Raw genomic sequence first — 21007 nt, forward strand, 5'->3', positions numbered from 1 at the left:
GGTACACTTGATTTCAGTCACGGTATTCATCACTACTTATGTACTGACTACCATAGGAAATGTTAAAAAGTTAAGTGTACCTTAGTTTTACCAGACCACTGAGCTGATTAACAGCTCTCCTGGGGCTGGCCCGAAGGATTAGACTTATTTAACGTGGCTAAGATCCAATTGGTACATACACATGCACGTATATATATATTGTATCAGGACAATTACCCCCGGTGGACAATTACCCCCCATGGACAATTACCCCCGAGGACAACTACCCCCTAGGACAATTACCCCCCGAAGACACTAAGTCAGCTTGAAACCATTTAGGAAAAAATTTATAAAAAAATTTTCAAAATTATTTAATTGCATTTAAGAAGTGCAATTAAGCGAGTAAGTAATGAATGAATTGTATTATGGTTTACATATTCGTGTTAAGAGAGGTTGAAAAATGAAGAACTACTATTGTATGAATATTTATTAAAAATTTTTTTAAAAGTTGAAAAATTCTTAAAAGAAAATAAAATGAAAAGCAGAAAAAAATAGTTAAAATCATACAAAAAGCTAAACTGGAAAGTAAAAGAAAAATTTTTTTTTAAAATGCAAATTATACGCAATAGATCGTATATATTCAACCAGATCTCTGTTTCCATAATTTTCAGTAACTGAAATAATACGGGCTGAAACATCTAAATATTTCTTTCGAGATGGCAGTCTAGCAAAACCTGCAAAAGATTGAACCATATGCATTTGTTGTAACCCTTGCTCTCTTTTAATGTATGTTATAAACTTCCAAATATTTGGATGGCAACATCCAACATTTGCTAAAAAACCCCTGTGCCACCCTTCCACTGCATTATTTGTTCTAGGAAGTTCATCTGCAGTTCTGTTATACATATTCCATAACTCTATTCCAAACAATGGTTCGCGCCGTTGTCCTCTTCGACATGGACGTCCTAAGTAGGTGTCTTCAAAGTAGTCTTGCACTTCGTATGTTTCAGGGGGGAGAAATTCACACAGGGTTTCAAATGATTTATCAACATCACAAGCCGGTACTAGAGCTAAAGCGGCTATCATTTTCATCGCGATGGAAAACTCTCTATCATCTTGGTATCGCTGCTGAAATCCATTAGACTGAATTTTCCTGTATATGCTTTGGCAAAAGTGAAAAAAACATCCCTTTATTTCGGTTTGCGGGAATGCCAGTTTTAAACTATTAATCATGGCTTTTTCAAAGTCTACCATGATAGTCTTTGGTGCTAAATCATGTTTCAGTAGTTTCAACTGCTCCAGTAAGTTCGAATAAGTTGTTTGGCTTTTATCAGGCAAAAGAGCGTATATTAAAGGCACTGAACGATCATTTATCAATGCATGAATTGTGTACAATTGTGAAAAGATTGTAGGCACTGTTTTGAACGTTCCATCTAGCGACCAATGTGACGTTTGATTTAGGTAATCCAAGTTTTTCTTTGTTCCGAAGATGAGAATTCGTTTCTCAACTGGCCCAGAGTCGAAAAGCAGAAAATCTTGACCATCCTGTGTTTTGGTCTGCTCATCTGTTAAAACAAGTTCTTGTCTATTTAAAGGCAACGGTCTTGAAAGAGATAAACGTTGTCGATGGCGTCTAATGTTACGTCTTAAATGATGAATCGGTGGTAGAATTGCTCCCGTTTCTTCATCAATGGTGGTACAAGCTTCCGAAAGAATTACTTGCGGTGTTTCCTCGGTCTCGATGGCTCGCTTCTTGACCTTTTGGATAGTTTTCGCAGCTATAATTTTTGCTGGAGATGGCGCGCGCATGGGTGTGGCTATGAAGCCTACCAACAACTTCGCTTTGCTGCATATGTACTTTTACTTTAGCTTTGCAACTGGCTTTGTTTCTTCTTTCTTCGCACTCAAACGACACTACACCATTAGCCAAATCTTTCTGCTTAACATATAAATATCCATCAAGCACTAGTCTGTCTTTTCCTCTAGAACTTTGATAAATTCCATGTTGCTTAAGGGATCTCAGCGGTTTCACTAATGCAAAGAAAATAGAGAGAGTCAGCTTGAAAACATTTAGGAAAAAATTATCTCAAACAATAGCGGAAATTATTTAAATGCACTTAAGAACAATTAAGAGAGTAAGTAATGACAGAAACTATTTAATTGCACTTAAAGCAAATGAAAGAGTAAGTAACGACAGAAACTATTTAATTGTACTTAAAAGCAATTAAGAGAATAGGTAACGATAGAAACTATTTAATTGCATTTACTGAGATTAACGTCAATTTAATTAAGGGGGGTGGTTGTCCTAGGGGGGTAGTTGTCCTAGGGGGTAGTTGTCCTAGTTTGTCCTCGGGGGTAATTGTCCATGGAGGGTAGTTGTCCATGGGGGGTAGTTGTCCTAGACTCTATATATATATATATATATATATATATATATATATATATATATATATATATATATATATATAGATATATATATATATAGATATATATATATATATATATATATATAGATATATATATAGATATATATATAGATATATATATATATATATATATATATATATATATATATATATATATATATATATATATATATATATATATATATATATATAATAAGGGAAATCGTGCAGAATCGTATGAAGATTTCAATAGGATTATTAGAATTAGTAACTGCCTCTTATTTTCTGTTTGTTGTGACTAGATTCTGATATTCAAAATTTTCTCTCTCTCTCTCTCATCAACAGGTGAAGAGATTTTAATTTTATATATATATTGTATATATATATATATATATATATATATATATATATATATATATACATATATATATATATATATATATATATATATATATATATATTGAAGTTTTTCCCTAAAATTCTTAATAATCTGTCATAACTACTACTGGCACAGCATGAGCCAAAGTAAGTTATACAAAGCAAGATGTGAATGGATACGTTATATCGGAGACACGCGAACTTCCTAATATGCACGTAACGTGCGCCAATTTATTGTAAAGTTAAATAAAAAAAAAAAACCGTAACATGCACTATTTCATTAGAAAAGTTAAATAAAAAACAAAGTGAATCACAGGGCCTGCAGGCAAATACATGTTACAATCAAAGTTAAGACAATAAATCACACAAAATCATGTACAGAGATAAATAAGGTGAATTACAAGGCTTTCTGTAATTTCCGTACTGCATCACCCTCGCGTGGAATTATCCTTAATAACTGACTTGCTAAATGAGACTAGTACTCAATGTTAGTCTAAACATGGCTTACTTACATTAGTACAATTTCCGATTACCCGTATTGTCCCGTTGCTATGTAACCAGTTGGTTCTTAACCACGTAAAATAAGTCTAATCCTTCAGGCCAGCCCTAGGAGAGCTGTTAATCAGCTCAGTGGTCTGGTAAAACTAAGGTATACTTATCATCTTTAATTATTAACGCTTACCGTCTTCTCTTTCCCACGCCCCCCCCCCCGCCATTTCCCCCCGAATTCCTCCAGGAATAGTGTGGTTATATAGTTTTCCCTATAAGGTTCTTTTCTCCTATCTGGTCCTGCATTCGGTTCGTAAACCACGTCATTAATTTAATGAAAATCAGTAAGAAACTAAATATGACTACCTTTTGATAGGTATACTTTCTGGCTTAATATGCCTTTCCCTGCTGGGACGTTTTAGTCGGTGAACGGGAAATATCATATTCTTCAATAATGTACATCGTGTTAAACAAGAGAAGGAATCAAAATCACTTATCGTTCAAAGTGAATAAGTAGCCAAGCTAACAATATTTTCACTTCGAGTGTTAAAAACCAAAGACTGAATTACCTGTTGGTAATGGTTACTTACCTTAGTATCGTATTCTTGGCGTTCATTATGTATCTCTCTCTTACGCTGCTCGAATTTAACCGGAGGGTAAACTAAAGCATGAATTATGAATATTCTTTCGATGACAAACCTCACTGCGATCTTTCTTTGTCAGCAAACATAAACTAACCGACAGCGAATAAGCAGGATAAGCTTGGAGGTTAAAAGACCGATGAAAACTACGTGCCCTCCTTGCGGATACTGTACCAGGCATATTTAAGGCAGGCAAGGCCAAGAGAAAGAGGTTTGCTCTCTTCCCCTCAAATCCCCCATATAGGCGGAGTTTTGTCTACGTCCTTATTGCATCAGCAGGTGAAATGCCGTAATGAGCAGTTACCTCTAAGATACGTCATCGCCTACGTAGTTACCCCAGGTGGGAGGCGACGCCACCCAATTGGGTAGACATTGTCTCTCTTGGACTTGGTACCAGGGTCAGCAATCAGCACCAGCTGTTGAGACAGCTCCGCTCTACAAAAACTTGATGTTCACGGGATACGTAAGGCTTTATTGTCGCTAAGGGTATATTGTGTTAGGAACTCACCTGTCATCATTTACTATATACACTGGAAAAACGTTTGCCGCTGGTTTAAGCAACACTGTCATTGAACCAGGAGACTGCCAAGTGAGGGCACACATTCACTCGTCTTTCTGTAGTAGAATGGAAGGGCTTCTCAAGTATTTACGGACGAGCGACCTGCAAGGGTTTTAATGTGCGTGTGCGCACACAATTACACTTTCTATGACTTATGTACATACTTTCAGATTTCCGAACTTTTAATCTCGAGCCTTAACACGACCTACATTACCTAAAGCCGCGGGAAAACAGGAGACCAGCTATTTATACAAGCATTAGCCAATTACCAGAACTAACTGCTGGAAGAAAAACCTCAATCGTTTTGCACTAATACGACTTATGGTACGGTACCAATAAACAATAAGCCTGACCATAAAGACGCAGATATGTTTACGTAACTTAGTTACCATTATAATTTTCATCTGATAACTACTTTCGTTAGTTGGTTGGCTGGCATAAGGGCAAGATGTGAAACGGATCAGGAGCCCTGGCGTGGACCTACTGTTTATTTCATCCGACATGCCCTATTTTCATGTATAATTTGTATCTGGAAATTAGAAGCTCATACAGTAAACTGGTTACAAGATAAAAAGGAAATTCATGGTATGACTGGAGTTGAAGACTAAACATCTATAGCAAAGCTACGTTCTCCTTCCTTCCTTTTTATATAAATACATTCAAATTATTATTAATCCAAATGACAGACTTTCAAATACCTAAACCTAATAAAGTTTAAACACAGAATCTACTGATGATTATTAACATAGTTTTCTGATGCCTGTTTCTGTATTTCACGCAGGATATCGAAAATAGAGAAAGTCGGTCGTTTACCAATTCCTTCCCATGAACCAGTTCCAATGTCTAGATACAGCCTGAACTCTGCCATGCTCTTCGGAAATAGGATATACCGCTTAACGCGGTATCAACACATTTGCATCGGGACTCGTGGGCAACGATTTTCCCCGCTATGATTCCTTCCAACTTTCACTATTACCACTGACTTTGCGACAGATATCTGTTCTCCTGTTTCCAGTTCAACAAGATAACTTGCACCAAGACTTACTACGGTTCCTATATATACCGAATTATTGGGTGCTTCTTTGTACATAACACTGGGTTACCAATAGCTTCCCTCCCTTTTATAAACGGAGCAAATTCTTTTCCCACACGAGAACCGCAAACCACTCAGAAATACCAGATCAATAAAATCCTTACTGTTACACAGTTTCCAACTGGTATCTACGACATGTTTATAAGTGGTCAATGGTTAAAGTTTTGCCATCAATTTACACGTGACATTTTATACTTAAAGTCGTTGAAGAAAACTGGTGACAAACCATCATAAACCCACATTTCCGCTCCACAAATTAAGAATTTATTCCACAATTTATTCAAACACTCTAACGCCGGCTTCTATACGCACCCACTTGCTCTTCCAACCTTTCAAAGAGCCCTCCTTCCCTCAGCTTCATCTATTCGGTAGTTCATCTCGTTTCTCATCCATAATCGTCGATGACATTTACCCAAAAATACCAATATGAATCACCTACTTCAATTCGTTAGTTATCCTCACTAAATTCACAGCTACATTTTTCTGGTTTCCACAGGCCATCAAAACCTTACTCTTGATAACATTCACTTTCCATATTCCCTTTTCCCCTTTGTGAGGGTACCTATGGGAGGTGTTGGAAACACCTTTTTCTGAGCCCCTGCATATGAGGTCGTGAGGTAAGTTATGGCGTTTCCCTTTCAATTGCGGTCACCCTTCAGCCCTACTCAACGGGAACAGCTTGTCGAAAATTTACGAATATTCGCAACAAGACGGTGATGTTTTCGGATGTAAAGTATATTTCCAGTCAACTGGATGAATAATTACGTGACCATTACCTAAGCACGGGACATAATAATAATAATAATAATAATAATAATAATAATAATAATAATAATAACTGCAAAAGCGTCATCCAAAGGACAACGTGTCATTCCTATATACAAGGCCAAACATTTGTAAATGACTGCTCTAAAAAACAAACACACTGAAATTCGACTCAATGTGGAAAGATTTTTTGCTCTCAGAACAAACTTTAGAAACTTTTTCTCTACAGCCAGTTATATAAAATTCTATAGCTTGATATCTGATATTGGACGAACACGCGATCTCACATTTCTGCATACTGATGTCCCCAAAATATAACAAACAATTGCGAAAGAACAGGTTTTGCTCGCGAATACCAATAAAATGAAATTTTTATGACGAACGACCAACCGTTTATTTACCGGTGAGGTAACGGTACAGAAAACAGTCGCTCTCTCTCTCTCTCTCTCTCTCTCGCACACAAAAGCAAAACCAATGCTTGGCAATACAAGTGGCCCGAATACTGCGGGGTAAAAAAAAAAAAAAAGCTTCAATGAAGTTCAGGTTTCCTTTGTTCCTCCTCAACAACACATTCGGAACATTGTGCTTCCTTCGCTTCCCAAAACTCGATATGGATCTTTCCAACGAACCGAACGGAAAATCAACCGATACCTCTCCACTTTGACTTTCCGCTCTTGAACAACAGGCCCTCCGCTTTTCTCCAATGTCTGGATTGATTCACTGGATCATGATTATTATTATTATTATTATTATTATTATTATTATTATTATTATTATTATTACGAGCAATATAGCATAATCCTTACTCATTCCACACCCACTTGAATAGTTCAAGGTTCGGCTCGTGAACTTGAGCGAAGGATTTGATTATCTAATTTCCAATGCGGGGCTTCGTGTGTTTATGAAAATACCAGCACCACTTGAACACGTTCATTATTGCATCATCATCATCACTCATGTTGCAGTTAATAGTAACAGATAGCTTGGAGCGATAAACTAACCTCGTAAATTTGATAACTTTATCAGTCAAATTTCGTAACATTTTCTGCTTTCGTAACTGACATTATTGACTATATAAAAACCTTGATGCCACAGCATGCAATTTATTAATACAAACACCTTCAATCATATGAATGTTAGGAGTGCTCTCTCCTCTCTCTCTCTCTCTCTCTCTCTCTCTCTCTCTCTCTCTCTCTCCTCATTTCTTTTCTTGGGAAAATGCATGGCAGTATCTTTAAACTATGTCCTCTGTTCATATTTAGCATATATAACGCGTTTGCTTGCCGCTAGTCGATCAGCGAAGTTGACCAATGTTAGGTTTGGTCACTATTTGAATGGGTGCCCATCAAGAAAAGTCAGTCGCCGTCGGTACTGAATCCCCGTGAATGACCATAAGTTAGGTCGCGCGACTAAGAACCTCATCCATTGAAGATACTTGATGGAAATGAGAAGGGAAACATCTTCTGGCGTCATGAAAACTGTCCAGAGAGGTCTTTCTCTAAATTCAAGCTCCGGTAAGAGTCTAAGCCTACCCAAAGAAAAGCTGGGTTTGTGCACAATGGAAGTTACAGATTTCAGACCAACAATTTGTTCATTAACTTTCATCTTGTTTATTGTGCCATAATCTTTTCTCAACAAAACTGACACGGTCAAATACTAATTCTAGGAATGATAAAATTTCTCGTTCTGCCGTTTTTTAAAGTACAAAGACTGCGACACGAATACTTACCTGATCGACCCCTACGAGAAAGTTTTGATGAACTTTTCTTTTCACAGAAACACAACTTTTAATAAGAGGTGGATTCACAGTATCCGATAATGGGCAGCAAGGCAGAGAATTCTGCAATCCAGAAGTGACTTGTAAGATCTCAAGCTGTGAACACTACCAGGAAAGTTCACTTCGCAGAAGAATTAACCAGCACTGAGAATAAAAATCTTTCAGGCACGTTTGCTAGAATAATATCTAAATACTTCCTATTCAAGTATGGAAACTTGACATCTTTAAGCTGGAATTGCGAGAATATTTCAACTACCAAGACTCATTGCAGGCCCCAAAACACAGTACCATTTTCAAAACATGGTTTCATCACTACTCACAAATACTAGTAAACCAATAAAACGCTTTGAAATTCTTAAGCTATAAACTTCAGGAAATTTATATTTTGTAGCAGAAGTACCCCAACAAAGGTCTGAATCCAGTGGATGATAGTTATTCTTAGTTTTAAAACCGTTATATGCAGAAGCAATGTACGAAATAAATCCTAAAATTTTATGGAGCGGCTTAGTACCAGTAGAGTCTACTGTAAACCCAAATGATTTTGGAGTATAATGATTTCATGCTCGCATTCCTAGTTTGCGTACGGTTGCTTGAGATGGTGCACCAAGATCCTAATGAAGGCTCCTACGACCAAAATTCTACCACTAGTCACACTAAAAGAGAGAAAAAATATCGCTTAAATTCAAAACATAAATACAATGTAATCAACGCTATAACCCTTATTAGTTTAGAAGGACAGATCTATAATGAGAGGAAGAGGTTAATTATTATTTATATTTTAAAAATTACATACACACGTCAAGCACCATTACTCAGATTTTGTGCTTTAGCAGACAATGAAAAAGCATTCATGATCTGTTATAACTGCCATATGAACAATACTTTCCACGGGGTTATTTGTATATAGCCTCTGTAAACAGGTCACGAGAGAGAGAGAGAGAGAGAGAGAGAGAGAGAGAGAGAGAGAGAGAGAGAGAGAGAGAGAGAGAGAGAGAGAGAATTACTGAAATTCTGCAGCATCTCTCCAAACTTTGAAGTTGACGTGTACCAATTTTATTTGAAATAACTATTTTGATAGTTATAATCATTCTCTAATTCGAAGAGGTGCACGAGTAAGGGATACTTAGCACACAACGTTTTTGCTGTTAAATGACAATGAAACTTCTCCCAAAAAGTCTTACAAAGACGGGTTCCCTTCAATCTAATCGACACATGGAACCCCCAGAGCCGGACTGAATCTTTACATAGAAAAACCAGTGAGAAGTCGAATGCAAATTTTAAAGCGTCATTTAATAACTATCGGAGCTTTTACAAAGATCTCTGAAACATCTTTCCATAAGTCGTACAGTATACAGCTTGTGAAAGGACAGCCATCACATTGGGACACTGTATTATGTAGGAAATTTCTCTCTACAGAGGTGAAATTCTGCAGTTAAACTAATTCAGTCAGCACTGTCACTTGATCACTATTTTTGCAGTGGATAACATTGTTTCATGAGAGAGAGAGAGAGAGAGAGAGAGAGAGAGAGAGAGAGAGAGAGAGAGAGAGAGAGAGAGAGAGAGAGAGAGAGAGGCTATTAAAGGGGAAGTAGAATGCAAACAAACTGCTTTGCAGAAATGTGCGCCTAATATGCAAATAAACGTTATTCTAATTTACTGTCGAGTCGCTTAGCTTGTGCGGAAGACCGAGCAAAAAAAAAAAAAAGATACGAATTTTGGGTACTGAACCATTTGTTTCAAGCAGTATAACAACAACGCATTGTCAGTGAATTAATACTCCGGTTTTTGGGCGCTACTAAGTCTTCATTCGAAGTTTGTGGTGCCTTGGTCATTCGAAAAAAATATATTGGTAGTACCCAGACTGATATCGCAATCTACAGCTATTACTGAAAACTAAGGTTTGAAAAACACAAGTCCCAAGAATGACTTTTTACGCGTTTTCCGCAGTTTGAAGCCACTTCACTTAAAATCCATCAATTAATCTTGGCCTGTGTAAATTCATTATTTCAATAACAGTGTCATTAATTATCTCGCAGTACCAACGATAACTACTGGCACAAGGGATTGTAAGTGTTGAAGAACAAGATGACATTGGAACCTTCTGAAAATCAATTGAAAGCCTAGGGTCGTTTGCATACAAAGAGCAGACTGTCACCACAACATTTTGTAAGAAACTTAGAGGAAAGTTTGAGAACCTGGATGAATAGTGTCATATGGAAATATGTAATATGCTACGTAACCTGTCGAACAACCTAACAGCATACACCTCCAGTCCAATATCTTTCCCCCTCCGTATTGGCATTCATTTTTGATGCTATAATTCTAAGCTATAATCTTAATCTTATTCCAAGTACTCTTTAAAAATACAGATATTCATGTGGTATGATATAAGCAATTCCCTCAGATCACTTTACCATTCGAAGCATGTTACAAGGTGACTTAACTCAACTCTCTCTCTCTCACAAATACATATACAAACTTGTACTATTGATACTGCAATTTTGCCTCGGTTAAAGCTATTTCACAGCATTTCACATAAATAAAGGACAATATTCAGTACAGTAACAAAGTATAAAAACTTGGTGTTTTTTGTTGGTACATACTCGTATACTATAGTATGCAGAGATGGACATATGATGAGGCATTTGATAAGTTGTCGCATCAGAGCTGATTGTGGCATACGAAAAGTGTCAACACTTTTAACTCCATAAAAAATCAAGAACTCTATGTGGAGGTAAAAAAAAAGAACAAAATGATTTCATTACCAAGATTATACTTATCTCTGCGTAGGCTTGTGTGTAAAAAAATCGAATCAAAATTTGCGCAAGAATTCAAAAAGAACTAATTGCAAATGGAGCGAACACTCAAAATTCCATGACGTAATTTTCGGCACGAAGCAGTCAGAATTTTACTACAAGTTAAACCTATTAAATCCCACCATAATTAATCTAGTTGTGATGGCCCTTCAAAAGAACGCCCAGTCTCTCTCTCTCTCTCTCTCTCTCTCTCTCTCTCTCTCTTTGCTCGTTGTTCTTCATTGGCTAAACCGTAAATGTTCTTATTTGGGGGTTGCAGATGGATTTTCGCAGTCACTTTGTAGGGTCCCACGCACACGGACCCACACGCCGTCCATCTGTGTCACGCATCCTTTGTACATATATTATCATTCATATTAATGTTACATTTAATGTATCAATCTTAGCGCAAGCATTACAGTGTCAGCATTCCACCTGTATGTATCATAACTTCATTCGTGTCATGTATATTGATTTATGTACATCTTTCCATCTTCCAACAAACACAGTTGGTTGTACTCTGACCTCTGTTTTGTTCGCCTCGTGTCAGGCACTACATTTCCGCTCGCAAGAGCTATTGACCTGTCTGTTTGTTGTTTGCACGGGCTGCTCTATGAGCAAGAGCCCGTGCTGGCATAAGGTCAGCTTAATCAATAACAACAACATTTGAATATATTAGTAAGTTTTGAACGCTGCCTCTTACTCGCACACGCCTCCGCACAACTTTATTTAGTGCAAAATACGACTACACATGTTTAAGGACAATGCGAAATTAGCGTTACAGAGTGCACTAACGATTTCCGAAGAACCTTACCTTGGCGAAAGTTGCTCTGGCATAATGCATGATGGAGGCGAAGTCATACCGCTGGCCCAGAGAGTTCACCTCCTCGGCTGTAAGTTTGTTGAAGTTGTAGTCCTGACCTGGTGAAGGGAAAGAGACATGAGCTTTTTACTTAATACATAAATAAGGTTTTACATGGGCGAGATGAGGCATGAAACTTGACTGCTTCCGAATTAAAAGGACTCTCACAAATCACATAGAAAAACTAAAGGTTCATAGAAATCTTCTAGCACACAGTATGAAAAGTAATCTAGAGATGAAGCGTGAACTTTGACTGCTTCCAAATTAAAAGGAATCTCACAAATCACACAGAAAAACTAAGGGTTCATAGAAATCTTCTAGCACACAGTATGAAAAGTAATCTAGTGAAAGAGCAAACAACGCAGAAGCAGATCAAGTTAAGTTCAAAATACACCTTATTCAATTATGAATACAGCGAAACTTTAATTAGATCATACTCTGTTGATACAAGTCCGTAAATTTGAATTAGTGCGTTCAATACGTTACATATCGTAACCAATAGATACTTTATCTGTGGAAAAAAACGCGACGTCTCTAATGACTTTCTGCACAAATATATGGCTTTATAAAGCGAATATAATTTGTTAAACTCTAATAAAATCAAATTTAACAGCAAAGTATAATTCAAATTCCATTCATCTACAACTAGGTTCTGAAAGTGTATAGAATTGAAATTCAATTAAAATATAATATAGATCACAAATATTAATTAACTGCATTGCCTAATGAGTTCATTGCAAATTAATTAAGCCCTTATATTAACCAAAATTCCAGAGCAAACGAAATATCCCCAAACCCCACAACACACACGAACATGTGCGTACGTTCACGCAATGAACGAATTTGCTTCAAGTTGCAGAGCTACCGGTTAGCGCTCTCTACAGGGAGGATCGCTTTAATTTTCAAACATATAGAAGATTTATATGCTATATATATATATATATATATATATATATATATATATATATATATATATATATATATATATATATATATATATAATCATGAAGCTATATATTAATCATGAAGCTATAAATTCCATTTAATCAATTCACGCTACTTCGAAATATCCTCGATGGGAATTATCACGGAAGGGGAATTTTTTAAGAGATAAATGTATCTCATAAGAAATTCCCCTTCGGTGATAATTCCCTATCGGGGATATTCCCGAAGTAGCGTGAATTGGATATTAAACATTTGTAGCTTCATGATTATATATACATTACGGTGTAATAAAAATGTCATATCTGCATATATATATATAATATATATATATAAATTTCATATATGTATGTATATATAAATATATAATATATATATATATATATATATATATATATATATATATATATATATATATATATATATATATATATATATATATATATATATATATATATATATATATATATATATATAATGTATATATATAATCAATTTTTACATATTCATCGGAAAAGACTGTTGTATATACTATAGAGGAAGCAATTTTATTTTCAAAACTAAGTATAATAAAAATGATTTATAATAAAACAATTTTACTTTCATGCACACTTAACAATGCTACACTGAAGTCACTGTAAGACTTTGACTGTTCTATTAGAACCCTTACATGCCAGCCATAGGAGAGCTGTTAATCAGCTCAGTGGTCTGATTAAACTAAGGTATACTTAACTTTTCACCTCAGTCCCGAAGGAACCCTTCTTGCTAAGACCTCCTACGTACAAAGTAATTTAATTTTCGTTTCTCGCTTGTTTTCCTTCTTAAAATACCTTAAATTTATATACGATTTGATATTTTGGAAATAACAAATCACGTTGCTAAAACTGATCTATCTAGCCTAGTAATTCATCTTCAACACTTCTTGAAGCAGCCTTGCAAAAACCTGATCCATCTCTTCGTAACTGAACGTCTTAACTCTATTTCTCAACATTTCAACACCTTTTTATTTCCCAGCTTCATTAAGAAATGTTTATAGTTTTCTTCTGACAGATTATCAAGACCACAGACCCCTTTTCTTCGCGACAGCGTGGGATTTATTTGAAAAGACAAAAAAGGCACATGTCTACATATAACGAAACAGTCTACAGCAAGTGCAAAGACAGCAACAACAACGACTACATAACAATTTCACCACTAACAATTATGAAGAGAAAAGTTACATTTAGCCACAAAAGAGGACATTCCTTCCCCTCCCTTTGTTAACACACAAAAAGAAGTTAACGACCAGCAACCTCTTTTTTTCTTTTAGCTATGGCATTATCGTAGGTCATTTTTTCTTTCCAATCTTTTTCTCATAGAAGTTTGGAAGTTGAGCCATTAGCAGGTGAGGGACATCGCCAACAAAGACGCCGAAACTAGCGAAAGTTTGACCCACGAAAGCCTCCCCGCCAGAGTTGCCGCTCTCCACTGGAGAAAACGGCAATTTCACGCATAAATAGAGAGAGAGAGAGAGAGAGAGAGAGAGAGAGAGAGAGAGAGAGAGAGACTTTAACCATTTCAAGCTAAATGAAGGAAAAACTTGGATGAAAATAACAAAAAAAAAGTAAATTATATAAACATTAAACTTGCAAGGCAGGGTAAATACGCAGTAGGTTAAGCATGTTGAGCAAGATAAGAAAATGTGAAATATTAGTCAAACATTTAATAAAAACTGAAACCACCTAAGCTGAGTAGCAGCCAAAACGCAACAAATAGGTCACGGCATGGAAATAAAAACGCAATCAGGAAATAATAGGACGCGAATAAAAGAAAAATAATTAAAAAAGAAAATTAGAATTTGGTGAAGGGGTCTAACAAAGTGATTCCAGGCAAAGGGATAAAATAAAAACAAAATATCAAGTCAAAACGAATGAATAATGGGAACGTGAAATGGACAAATAGAGAGAGAGAGAGAGAGAGAGAGAGAGAGAGAGAGAGAGATAATTAGATGGGACAGTGTGATAAATATTCTAACTTATCAACACAATATATCTGCAAACATATCTTTAGGTGCTGTCCATATAGGAGTAGCTTCCGGCACAGTTACCTCCATACAGGGAGCTAAAGCAGCGATAATCAGTGGTACTTCCTACACACTAGTCCCAAAAGAGAAAATAGGCCTAGAGTCAAAAGAGAAGCGGCCGAAAAGGGGTGCAGACCAGCGGCAATCACTAAATCTAACAAGTAATAAATGTGTTGAAGTTTCTTCGGCGCAATTGAGTTTTCTGTACAGCATACAATGCTGTATGATACTTTCACCCGCAGTCCATAAAACTCAGCCACGGCCTAGTGGTGGCCTGTGTTGTTGGCGCCTACAGCGGTGCCAGACGCACTATCATGGCTAACTTTAACCTTAAATAAAATAAAAACTACTGAGGCTAGTGGGATGCAATTTGATAAATTTGATGATTGGAAGGTGGATGATCAGCATATCAATTTGCAGCCCTCTAGCCTCAGTAGTTTTTACGATCTGAGGGCGGACAGAAAAACTGCGGACGGACAGACTAATAGCCATCTCAAAAGTTTTCTTTTACAGAAAACTAAAATCTGTACAAAGTGTATCAGCCTCCAAATGCCCAACGGCTATAAGGTTAGCTCGTCCTCTTCGTTGCTTTCTCCAAATAGAATAAGCAGTCCCGGGACACAACCCCAACCTAACCTGGCCCTAAAATAATGTTTTCCGACTGTGTCCAAAATTACTGTTAAGAACGGAGGAAATGGGAGCGGCTGCAACAGGCTACCCAAACTTTTGAGTAGGAAATGAGTGACTAATCAGTCATAAGACAGCAAAAGCTTTTAGAAAGTCATAACTGAGTGTGAAACCTAAACCTACAATGCATGTTGGAATCGTTCAGCCAACTCTCCTTTCTGGAAGCGAAGTGTGGAAGGCTGAAGCTGCCGAGACGAAATATTTCCGTAGTATTATGCGTATTATGCAGTTAAGGACTGAAGTGGTGAGAAATATAGTCGCGTGAAAGTGGTGAAAGGGTTAGGTTATATGAGAAAAGACTCAGGCTTTTGAGATAGTTCAGGGATGTGCAAGGAGGGGAAAATGATAGATTAGTGGAATGTGTGTTTAAGACATAAAAAGTGCCAGATATAAGTAGTGGATGAAGTCTTGGAACGGTTTAATGTCCAGGAAGCAGGAGGGCATCGGAGAGAGGAATAGTTATACTTGATGCTGGATAGCGTTCCGGGTACACTGGTTCAGCAGTTGAAGCATGAGTGCAACAGTGGCCACTGTATTGTTTTTCTCTGTTGGGGGAACAGCTTAAATTTTATATATATATATATATATATATATATATATATATATATATATATATATATTGTACGCAAATGAGCACACACAATTGATATACACACACACACAATTGATATATATCTATATATATATATATATATATATATATATATATATATATATATATATATATAATTATTTATCGTAATGGATATACGGCAACGAAGCGTGATACCCAAAATAATTCTATAAGTAAATGAAAAAATGTCTTTCCTAGTAACAAAGACGTGAATAAAGCAGGAATCTTTCACTAACTGCAAACTACCACGTGTGAGACCACAAGGGACAGAAGGCACTAAAATAAAACTCACACATTTCTCTCTTCGAATGTTAAAGGTGTTTTTCAATTTCCAGTATACACGTAGCGTACGTATGTCTCTATGCTTATTTAAAACACACATAAAAGACGTGAAGGACTTTGCGAAGTTCGAGCAATATTCAACAAGAGCCGACCAACCCCGAGCCTTAGATAAAATTCCACTGCACCTTCGAGTTTTAGAATAAATGCGATGAAAGTCTCAGATCATATTACGCGTTAATTATCCAAAGTTCTCCCTGGAGCCATACTAATGCTCACATAAGTTTGGATTTGTGTGAAATTATGCGAGAAGAGGGAGAGGGGGAGTGCGCTGAATTGATTGGGAATGGATAAAAGGCAATCGAGAGAGAGAGAGAGAGAGAGAGAGAGAGAGAGAGAGAGAGAGAGAGAGAGAGAGAGAGAGAGAGAGACTACTCTTGTTCATTTATCCACAAAATTCAAAGTTAGTGAGTGTTTTGTTTATTGAATCAGTGCACTGGAAGTCCCGGGGTCTTAGAACTACCACAACAATAGCATCTGCACTAAAACCAGATACAGTAGACTTTAGACATAATGTCCAGTTATCCCACTAACCTTTCAGTTTTAGTTATTCTAAATTATGGAAATGCTTTGCCAAACAGTCACACACAGTAGCGTTGGCTTTATAATTATGAATAATCAGATTTCAAGTATTACAAATATCATGTCTCTCATACCTATTTTCAACTTTGGAAACTACATTTTCCCAAGTTAAGTGTATTAGTAATATTTGTTTTGCCATTAATAAGCTTTAGAATCTTGTAGACCGGATTTCATATAAAAACTGTAACCTATTTCATTTCTTAATTTTTCGTCCTGGGAAATGATTCGGATACGACTCTATTCTGATACGAAGTAAAAGCTACGACACACAAAAACAGTAATTCAAAGCCTCAGCCGAAATCAACAATCGCATTTCCATAGTCTTTAATATCACATTATCAAATTACTTATAACAATTCTTACTCTCTTTCTGTCTCATTAAATCACGTCGTTTACAATGTATCATTAATGTATGCATGATTCCCTTTTTGTCCTGAAACCTTTCGCTCAAGGAACCATTTAATTTTTTCTCTACGGAAGGGATCACGCCTTTTTTATAATCTCTTCCAAAAGATCTCTGATGATACTCCTTCATCTACACAAACTACTCACATTAAAAAAAAAACACGTAAAACGACATACCGTTCCTGTCTAGAGGTACTTAAAAAAATTCAACCATAGCAACATTCGCCAATTAACAGACTAGATATCTAACTAAATTCCATGTATGGTACCTTAGGGCACGCCATATAATTACATAATTATAAAATGACTAACATTCGCATTTATTATAATTCTAAGTCCAATTCTCTGAAAATACTTCAGAGAACGGGCATTTAACGCACCTCCTCCTGATTATATATATATATATATATATATATATATATATATATATATATATATATATATATATATATATATATATATATATATATATATATATATATAATTTACGCCTACAATCAGGAAAGAGAATAGCTGAAACTCTTCGTCACCTTTAATATCACCTCAAACGACCGTGAAGTGCACGCTACACAAAAATGCACGTAAATTCAAACTCACGGATATATACATATATGAAGAAAAGTCTTCATTTTCCCAATTAACACTGGGTGATACTTTTGATACTACTTGAGCAAAACTGCCATAAGAAAAAGAGTGATACGATTGCAAACGTGGCCAAGATACAACTGAATTTATTTTTAGGCTAGAGATGCTGGTTGCAGAATGAAGGCAGATATCCTTCGGAGATTATTTCTAAATGGGATTTATTACCAAGATAACAGTTTAAAAAGTGAATCATAAGTATACTTGTGAAAAATGACAAAGCAAATCTTAAAAATAAGTTACGTACAGATGATGGATATAAGCTGGCAACATAACAATATGAAGATACGAGTTCAAGATACTTCCAATAGTTATTGAGTAGTAGGTAAATGGAAACTATGAGATTGCTATTGTAGAAAAGGAATGTTTATATATACAATCAAGGATTTATAAGCACAAATACCACTTATAAATATTTTTCCACAGATGGTGGACCTCCTAGTTACTTACTAACAGATAATGATCGAGTCCATACTTAAAAAGTATGTTTGACCATAAGTAAAATTGAGCATCACTCCTGTGTGATTTACATGCGATGGAACTCATAAGTAGTCAGACCTTTGATGTGTTAACTCAAAGATATTTATATCTAAAAAGCCTGTGTAGGATTCATATATCACTTAATTACTTCCACAAAGCAAAAGATGGATTTAAATCCGGCATCAGGCGGGCAAGAGATGTGGATGAGGTCATTCTCAAAATGAAAACAAAAGACTTCCACTTATCTGAAGCATCATAGAATTTCGAAATCATTCTGACTATATTTACGCCAGATGGCCAACTCAAATAGTCACGAGAAGCTTCTGAAACAATGAAATGACCGCTGAATTTTAGTAGTCAGATTCTTATAAGGGTAAAGCAACGTAGATGAAAATGATGCGAAAACGGGAGTTACAACAAAAGGGGATATCGATAGGCCTACTGAGTAAAATCGAGAAGGAACAGAAAAAGAAGTGCAGACAAAATCCCATTAAGAATAGACTATACACGACCACTAAAATGTAACTGGTGAATAAGTAAAGAAAGCCAAAGAAAGAGAGAAAGGAACACAATACTGAAACATGTGGAAAAAGATAAATCTAAAGCCGAACTTGCAAAACGAGAGAGAGAGAGAGAGAAATTGACAGTTTCTAAAATATCCCAAGAAGAAAAAATGATACACAATAAGAAAAAAGATGCCATTCCAATACAAAAGAGGGCATAGTTATTACTATCTTATCGGGATGAACTAGACGTACCAAACACTGACGTCACTAACAAGACAATGTACTTCCCCTAGGGATCACAAGAAACCGCGAGTTAGGATCCAACTCAGATCATTGAGTACAGGCCCCAAGAAATATTAGAGTGGGAAATTTACAAGGAGTGAAGATGTCATGTGGTATCCTCAATAAATTCAAAATCAGGATCAAATGAAAATTGACTGTCGGAAAAAAATGGGTAATAAACAAATGGGAAAGGAAATACTGCAACTAACGAGGAGGCCACACAAAAGTGAAAAATAGAAGGAAGGGAATAACATGGAGGAGACAGGGTACAAACAAGAAGGGCATGGATACGTTCTAATATTAGTATGACTGCAAGAGTTACGGTTAAAGTTGACTGCAAGTATTACGGTTAAAGCTGACTGCAAGAATTACAATTAAAGTTGACTGCAAGTATTACGGTGAAAGTTGACTGCAAGAATTACGGTTAAAGCTGAATGCAAGAATTATAACTAAAGTTGACTGCAAGAATTACAATTAAAGTTGACTGCAAGAATTATAATTAAAGTTGACTGCAAGAATTACGGTTAAAGTTGACTGCAAAAATTAAAATTAAAGTTGACTGCAAGAATTACAATTAAAGTTGACTGCAAGAATTACAGCTAAAGTTGACAGCAAGAATGACAATTAAAGTTGACTGTAAGAATTATGGTTAAAGTTGACTGCAAGAATTAAAATTAAAGTTGACTGCAAGAATGACGGTTAAAGTTGACCGCAAGAATTACAGCTAAAGTTGACCGCAAGAATTACAATTAAAGTTGACTGTAAGAATTACGGTTAAAGTTGACCGCAAGAATTACGGTTAAAGTTGACTGCAAGAATTACAATTAAAGTTGACCGCAAGAATTACAATTAAAGTTGACGGCAAGAGTTATAATTAAAGTTGACTGCAAGAATTACGGTTGAAGTTGACCGCAAGAATTACGGTTAAAGTTGACTGCAAGAATTACAATTAAAGTTGACTGTAAGAATTACAATTAAAGTTGACTGCAAGAATTACGGTTAAAGTTGACTGCAAGAACTGAAATTATAGTTAACTGCAAGAATTACAATTAAAGTTGACCGCAAGAATTACGGTTAAAGTTGACTGCAAGAATTATAATTAAAGCTGACTGAAAGAATCACGGTTAAAGTTGACTGCAAGAATTAAAATTAAAGTTGACTGCAATAATTGCAATTAAAGTTGACTGCAAGAATTACAATTAAAGAATTACAATTAAAGTTGCTACAGGAATTACAATTAAAGTTGATTGCAAGAATTACGGTTAAAGTTGACTGCAAGAATTACGGTTAAAGTTGACAGCAAGGATTATAACTGAAGTTGACTGCAAGAATTATGGTTAAAGCTGACTGAAAGAATCACGGTTAAAGTTGACTGCAAGAATTAAAATTAAAGGTGACTGCAAGAATTACAATTAAAGTTGACTGCAAGAATTACAATTAAAGTTGACTGCAAGAATTACAATTAAAGTTACTACAGGAATTACAATTAAAGTTGACTGCAAGAATTACGGTTAAAGTTGACTGCAAGTATTACGGTTAAAGTTGACTGCAAGAATTACGGTTAAAGTTGACAGCAAGGATTATAACTGAAGTTAACCGCAAGAATTACGGTTAAAGCTGACTGCAAGAATTACGGTTAAAGTTGACTGCAAGAATTACAATTAAAGCTGACTGCAAGAATTACAACTAAAGTTGACTGCAAGAATTACGTATAAAGTTTACTG

General features: G+C 35.9%; 1 protein-coding gene across 1 annotated transcript in view; it reads right to left on the bottom strand.

The window, feature by feature from the left end:
• LOC136852535 (tolloid-like protein 2) overlaps positions 1-21007 on the bottom strand; it is an 886642-nt gene that overhangs the window by 91131 nt on the left and 774504 nt on the right. The window contains exon 5 of the mRNA XM_067127262.1: positions 11696-11802. Within this exon, the coding sequence (XP_066983363.1) occupies positions 11696-11802 (107 nt within the window). The remainder of the gene's footprint in view (positions 1-11695; positions 11803-21007) is intronic.

This window comes from Macrobrachium rosenbergii, chromosome 25 (assembly GCF_040412425.1).
Source record: "Macrobrachium rosenbergii isolate ZJJX-2024 chromosome 25, ASM4041242v1, whole genome shotgun sequence".
NCBI lineage: Eukaryota > Metazoa > Arthropoda > Malacostraca > Decapoda > Palaemonidae > Macrobrachium > Macrobrachium rosenbergii.